This window comes from Etheostoma cragini, unplaced genomic scaffold, assembly GCF_013103735.1.
Source record: "Etheostoma cragini isolate CJK2018 unplaced genomic scaffold, CSU_Ecrag_1.0 ScbMSFa_2897, whole genome shotgun sequence".
In the NCBI taxonomy this organism is placed as follows: Eukaryota; Metazoa; Chordata; class Actinopteri; order Perciformes; family Percidae; genus Etheostoma; species Etheostoma cragini.
Window position 1 is genome coordinate 1 of NW_023267108.1, and position 7,782 is coordinate 7,782.

The 7,782-nt window shown below is 41.3% G+C and overlaps 1 protein-coding gene across 1 annotated transcript; it reads right to left on the minus strand.

Moving 5' to 3' along the window:
- Positions 1 to 330: 330 nt before the first annotated feature.
- Positions 331 to 6,924, minus strand: LOC117940625 (the record flags this gene model as incomplete). Its single annotated transcript, XM_034865845.1, has 6 exons — positions 6,817 to 6,924; positions 3,877 to 4,218; positions 2,827 to 3,162; positions 2,114 to 2,224; positions 1,691 to 2,020; positions 331 to 666 (listed from the first exon to the last, which is right to left on the minus strand). Coding segments are annotated over exons 1-6 (1,495 nt in total), but the record flags the coding sequence as incomplete, so codon positions are not given.
- Between the last annotated feature and the right edge of the window lie 858 nt (positions 6,925 to 7,782).

The window sequence follows — 7,782 nt, forward strand, 5'->3', positions numbered from 1 at the left end:
ACATGCTCTATGGTCTGATAGGAGGAGGTTAACATGCTATATGGTCTTATAGGAGGAGGTTAACATGCTCTATGGTCTTATAGGAGGAGGTTAACATGCTCTACGGTCTGATAGGAGGAGGTTAACGTCCTCTTTAAATACTAAAAATAAATCATTGTTTCCTAAAAGAACCTTTAGTCAACTTCAAATTTAGGGAACAGCATCTGTGGAAGGGAATTTGAGAAAACCTTTGGTGTTGGAAGCACAGAACAACCCCGCCCCTCCACCACCACCACCACCTCTGTGGGCTACACCAACATCTGACCTCCGAATTATAATCACAGTACTGACATGTGAGGCGGCGCTCCACCACTTTCTGGGCCAGGATGTCTCCATCCTTGTGGACGGTGCAGACGTAGGTCCCTCTGTCACGGTAGCCGGAGTTATTGATGGTTACGCTGAGATCTTTGGATTGCAGAGGGTCAGCAATCATCTTTGTGTGACCATAGTAACATTCGTCCTGTCTGTCAGGCTGGTCCTGGCCGTTCTCATACACATGGACAACCATGGGCTCGGGTGTAGTGCGCGTCCACTCCACCGTTGCATCTGCAGGAAGGTTAGCTCTAGTTTTGAAGGGCAGCGTGAAACATGTAGCCGTCTCTCCGACGTCCACTACCTCTTGGGCGACTGAGAGGAAAACAAACCACAAGATCTTGTTTAATTTTTTTAACACAGCAGCAGTGACATTGATCGTAGCAGGAACAGTTGTTTGGATCGACAAACTTTGCGGTAGTTGCCTGTCTCACGCGCCAGATGTCCCCGTCCTTCCTGTCTCTGTGTGTTGCCGTTCTCTAACTCCGTTCTCTTTGGGAGACAACCTTTGAGTTAGCAAGCCACACACTGAAAATGTCAAGTTATAATAAAAGGTGGACAGTGCAACAACTGAGACCAGATTGGTTGTTTTGGGGAACGATTGTAAAGAAAGAACATGTTTAGGACATGTCCTCTAATGTTTTGGGACTGATTGGTGGGATGTCTGTGAATGAAGTGGACATGGAGATGGTAAGAGGTATTGAGGTGTCACCATGTATCAGCTGATTTAAATATGTCTCGTTACTGTATTGTGTCAACAGTTAACTAAATTTAATATTGGCTGTGGAGTTTTATTTTGCGGGGTGCAAACGTTCCCCCAGAACAACGTCTTTCCTGGGACTGTTCAGCAGAGTCGCTGTGGCTCTGTCCCAATACAACTGGGACTGGTTTAAAATAGTCTCGCATCACCAGACCTAACTCTACAGCGCTGCAGAGGAAGGTCTGACTAGTCCATGCAGCAGAAGAAAGTAGTTTTGGTGGAACAGAAAACTCAGATTGGACAGATAGTCTAGCTAGCTGTCTGTATTTACCCTGCAGAGACTGAGGACCAGGTACCCATAGTCTTCAGATTGGACAGATAGTCTAGCTAGCTGTCTGGATTTACTCTGCAGAGATCTGAGGACCAGGTAACCATAGTCCTCAAAAATCAGCCCCAGGTTGGAGCGTCGACACAGAGACAGAGGACGGGGAGGGACATCCGGCCCAAATGACATCTGGTAGAATTACCGGTGGCACTGGAGCAAACCCGGAAGTGAAAAATCATCGACATAAACTTGGTTTAAAGAAATGTTAACAACCCTTGAATTGCTAAAATAAAAGAGCAGTGACCAACACTGACCTTTGACCTGGAGATGGACTACTTTCTGCATCCAGATGTGTCTGTTCTTGTGGAGGGTGCAGATGTAGGTGCCACTGTCCCTGTAGCAGGGGTCCCTCAGGGTCAGACTGAAGTCTCCAGTTCTCACTGGATCTTTCTCCATCTTTGTGCGGTTTAAATAAAACGTGTCGTGTGTGGCAGCGTAGTGGCTGTGGTTCCGATACTCGTGGACCTTCATGGGCTCGGGGGCACAGCGGCTCCACTCCACCGTCACGTCTACGGGCAACGGGGCTCTGAATACGCAAGGAAGCTTGACAAAGAACTCTTCTTCTTTCACCTCCACCCAGGAGACTGAGAGGACAACGAACACAACATCAGCAGCTGCACAAACACAAAAAACTGGACTGGAGATTTTCAGAGGTCCTCTGACAACACACAACGTACCTGTGAAGATTCTCTGCCAAAAATAAGAAGCTAGACCCGAAGCAACGGCAACAGCTAGGCCCAAAACCCGGACAGCAACCAGGAGAAATTGAGGATGGAAAGGAAACAATTCTGGGGGCGACGTAAACATGAGCTTTACATGATCCTCATTATCCAATATTATCATATTTTTTAACTTCATGACATGATGACTTGATTTCCTAACTTCTCTAACGTGTGCCGTTTGTTTTATGTTATATGTGGATTGGTAAAATATAGTTTTCTTTAAAGCAACGCTGGAAGGGGCAACCGTAATATTGTGTTCGTCTTAATATAGTGACAATAAAGGCTTCTTATCTTATCCCAGGGCTGTAGTCAAGACCACCTTTGTCGACTCCAAGACAAGTCCAAGACCAGGACAAGTCGAGTCCAAGACAAGACAGAGTTCAAAAAGGTTTGAGTCCGAGTCAAGACCGAGTCCAGGACAGAATAAAGGTCTTATGCATGACAGTATCAAGACAATCATTTTGGGTTTCACTTTCCCTCCAATATTATTATCAACATGATAAAGCCACCTGGATTCGGTCCAGACCAAAAGTCTGAGTCCAAATACTAGCGAGTCCAAGACCATATAAAAGCGGTCTCGAGTCCGGACTCGAGTTCAAGACCGGACTCGAGTACTACAGCCCTGTCTTATCCCCATCACAGTGGAGATGTTAGGTTTTGCTCCTCACCTGAGACCTGCAGACGCACAACTATCTGTCTCCTTATGCGTTGACTGCTGTAGACGGTGCAGGTGTAGACGCCGCTGTCAGAGAGGTGGGGGTCCCTCAGGGTGAGGCTGAGGTCTCCAGTTACCAGAGCATCAGCTGACATCGACGTCCGGCCACTGTAAAGGTTGTTTTGGAAACGGGGCTCAGCGGAGTCCAGATGCTGGTGGACGGTCGGGGGATTGAAACCAAAGCGGCTCCAGACCACTTTAGTATCCTTGGGTAACCCTGGTACGTGGCAGGGCAGAGAGACAGACCTCCCCCTCCCATACACCTCAACATCTGAGTGATGCTGGGGAACTGGAAGGACACACACAACAGGACACAAAACACAACAGGATGTCTCAATCGTTTATGAAATGTGTGTCAAACCTTAATGAGTCTGTGCAGGTTCATTAGGGGTCCGAGCCCAATGGGTCCTGGGAGCTGTGTCGAGATTTTACCACCTTTGATCTAAATGCACTGGATAATAATTCACCATTTACATTTGGGTGAAGGTTATGTTTTCTCCATTTAACCCTTGTGTTGGCACATTCTTCTACAAAAACAAATTTGCATTTTCTTTTCCAGCACTTACGGAGCATTTTTTGTTGGATTTGATTGATTTATTTTGATTTTTTTCAACGTTTTTTATGCTTTTTTATATCTTGTTGCTTTTTTGTGGTTTTATTTGACTTATTATCACACATTTGGGAGTTTAAGAAGCAGAAATATGCTGTAAAATTGAATAAAACACCCACAAGTCAATGAATGAGTAGTAAACTGATCCTTCATTTTACTTAGAGGAGTGTTTTATAGACCCAACCATGTTCATTTTAGGAATTTTGGTTTGGTGGAAAGAAAGACAAATTTTTGATCTAGACACTTTTTAAAAATGGGTTAAATTTGACCCGAAGACACCAGGAGGGTTAAAGCCACCCTAGAGGGACCGCCATAACGTTTTATGGACCAGATACAGAGATCTATGACCTGAGCCTGCATGTTCAGTATGGGGGGTAAAGGTGTGGTCCTCACCTGAGACCTGCAGGTGTACCTCGTACTCTGGCGTTGTCATTTCATCGTCATCGTCGTAGGCGGTGCAGGTGTAGACGCCGCTGTCAGAGCGGTGCGGGTCCTTCAGCGTGAGGCTGAGGTCTCCAGATACCAGAGCATCAGCTGACATCGACGTCCGGCCGCTGAAATGTTGGTTTTGAAGATAAGGCTGGTACTCGTCCTGATGCACGTGAACGGTCGAGGGATTGCAAAAGTGGCATCGCCACACCACTTTGGTGCTCTCAGTTAACCATGGTAACAAGCAGGGCAACACGACAGCCTCCATTCCCTCCAACACCTCAATCCCAGAGGCATGCTGGGAAACTTGGAGGACAGACAAAAGGATGTCTCAACTATTTATGCATTCATTCATAGGCACATCAAAACTACATAGTTTATGTACAAAATGGTGTCCAGACACATAGAGAGACACTGGACCTAGAGTTTTATATTCAGTAAATATTCAGCCCAGGACACAGAATCAGTCTCAGGAAAAAAGTCTCAGGAAAACAAGTCTCAGGAAGCAAGTCTCAGGATACAAGTCTCAGTAAAACAAGTCTCAGGAAACAAGTATCAGGAAAACAAGTCTCAGGATACAAGTCTCAGGAAAACAAGTCTCAGGAAACAAGTATCAGGAAGGAAGTCTCAGGAAACCAGTCTCAGGAAACCAGTCTCAGGAAACCAGTCTCAGGAAACCAGTCTCAGGAAACCAGTCCCAGGAAACCAGTCTCAGGAAAACAAGTCTCAGGAAACCAGTCTCAGAAAACAAGTTACAACATTTTCAAAAGTTTTGGAAAAAAAGAAAATGATTTAGGAAATAATTGAAATATTTTATAAAAATTTAAATATTTTTTAAAAGTTGAAAATACTCTAGAAAAAAATGAAATATTCTAGATAAGAATGAAACACTTTAAAAAAACGGAAACATTTTCGACATACTTTTTAAAAGTTGGAAATACTTTGGACAAAAGGACATTTTTTGTGAAAAAAATAAATATTTTAGAATCATTTGACATATTTTTCAAAAGTTGTAAATACTGAAGAAAAATGGAAATACTTTAGAGAGAAAAAGAATAATTTTATAAAAAAGTAAATACATTAAAAAAAGGAAATATTTTAGAGAAGAAACGGAAACATTTGAGCACCATTTGAAATATATTTTTCAAAAGTTAAAAAAAATATTTTAGAAAAAATAAAAATATTATGAAAAATTAAATGTTTGTTAAATCACTTTAACAAACCTTCTGGATGAGCTCCAAGATGCAGAAAGACAAATAAAATACATTCATAATTTCTTTCTTTCAAAAAGACAGAATATTTGGAAAGTACCATAATCTTTCCTTCAGTAATAGTAGAAATACTAACCTAGTTTAAGGCCTGATTTCAAATCTTAACACCAGGAAAACTACAAAAACATTGGCAAGTGCTTTATACACAGACAGAAACATTAACTGCACTTTGATTTTAATACATTTTTGTTTTAATTAAGCAACCTTGAAATATTGTAAGATGAACCTTGGTTTTAGCTGCTGTCTTTCTGTTAATGAACAAAACGAGCCCTGAAGGAGGAAAGTCCTCTTACCGAGTACCAGAATCCCAAAAAACACCACAATCGTCTTCATCTTCACCAAAGAAGAAGAAAGCAAGTCTCAGGAAAAGGGCCTCATGTTTTTTTCAACAGTTTTGGAAGAAAATAAAATGTTTTAGGAAAAAATTGAAATGTTTTTTAAAAGTTGAAAACACTGTAGAAAAAAAGGAAATATTTTAGAAAAAATGAAATACTTTAAAAAAATGGAAACATTATAGACACATTTGACATATTTTTCAAAAGTTGTAAATACTGAAGAAAAATGGAAATATTTTAGCAAAGAAACGTAAACATTTTAGCAACATTTGAAATATTTTTCAAAAGTTGAAATGGAACAAGTCTCAGGAAAACAAGTCTCAGGAAACAAGTCTCAGGAAGCAAGTCTCAGGAAACAAGTCTCAGGAAAAAAGTTATAGGAAACAAGTTTCAGTAAACAAGTCTCAGGAAAACAAGTCTCAGGAAGCAAGTGTCCGGAAACAAGTCTCAGGAAGCAAGTCTCAGAAAACAAGTCTCAGGGAACAAGTCTCAGGAAACAAGTGTAAGGAAGCAAGTCTCACGAAAACAAGTCTCAGGAAGCAAGCGTCAGGAAACAAGTCTCATTTAACAAGTCTCAGGAAACAAGTCTCAGGAAACCAGTCCCAGGAAACCAGTCTCAGGAAACCAGTCCCAGGAAACCAGTCTCGGGAAACAAGTCTCTGGAAACAAGTCTCAGGAAAACAAGTCTCAGGAAACAAGTTACAACATTTTCAAAAGTTTTGGAAAAAAAGAAAATGATTTAGGAAAGAATTGAAATATTTTATAAAAATTGAAATATTTTTTAAAAGTTGAAAATACTCTAGAAAAAAATGAAATATTTTAGAGAGAAAAAGAATAATTTTATAAAAACGTAAATACATTAAAATAGGAAATATTTTAGAGAAGAAACGGAAACATTTGAGCACCATTTGAAATATTTTTCAAAAGTTAAAAAAAATATTTTAGAAAAAATAAAAATATTATGAAAAATTAAATGTTTGTTAAATCACTTTAACAAACCTTCTGGATGAGCTCCAAGATGCAGAAAGACAAATAAAATACATTCATAATTTCTTTCTTTCAAAAAGACAGAATATTTGGAAAATACCATAATCTTTCCTTCAGTAATAGTAGAAATACTAACCTAGTTTAAGGCCTGATTTCAAATCTTAACGCCAGGAAAGCTACAAAAACATTGGCAAGTGCTTTATACACAGACAGAAACATTAACTGCACTTTGATTTTAATACATTTTTGTTTTAGCTGCTGTCTTTCTGCTAATGAACAAAACGAGCCCTGAAGGAGGAAAGTCCTCTTACCGAGTACCAGAATCCCAAAAAACACCACAATCGTCTTCATCTTCACCAAAGAAGAAGAAACTCAAGACTCCGACTCTCTTCCAGACCAGAAGCCCGTCCCAAAGCAAATACTACGTCAGTTCAATAAACGCCTCGAGACAGACATGTGACCCAGCAGGTTTAGGCAGGACCTGTTGCTAGGTGATGACAATAAAGTTGTATATTTAGTAAATATTCAGCCCAGGACTTCATCTAAAAATGTTACACAGAATCAGTCTCTGAAAACAAGTCTCGGGGAACAAGTCTCGGGAAACAAGTCTCAAGAAGCAAGTCTCAGGGAACAAGTCTCGGGGAACAAGTCTCGGGGAACAAGTCTCGGGGAACAAGTCTCGGGGAACAAGTCTCAGGGAACAAGTCTCAGGAAACAAGTCTCAAGAAGCAAGTCTCGGGGAACAAGTCTCGGGGAACAAGTCTCGGGGAACAAGTCTCGGGGAACAAGTCTCGGGGAACAAGTCTTGGGGAACAAGTCTCAGGAAACAATTCTCAGGGAACAAGTCTCAGGAAGCAAGTCTCAGGGAACAAGTCTCAGGGAACAAGTCTCAGGAAACAAATGTCAGGAAAACAAGTCTCAGGAAGCAAGTCTTAGGGAACAAATCTCAGGAAGCAAGTCTCAGGAAAACAAGTCTCAGAAAACAAGCCTTCAGGAAACAAGTCACAGGAAAAGGGCCTCATTAAACAAATCTCAGGAAACAATTCTCAGGGAACAAGTCTCAGGGAACAAGTCTCAGGAAGCAAGTCTCAGGAAGCAAGTCTCACAGAACAAGTCTCAGGAAGCAAGTCTCATGGAACAAGTCTCAGGAAGCAAGTCTCAGGGAACAAGTCTCAGGAAGCAAGTCTCAGGAAACAATTCTCAGGGAACAAGTCTCAGGAAACAAGTCTCAGGGAACAAGTCTCAGGGAACAAGTCTCAGGGAAACAAGTGTAAGGA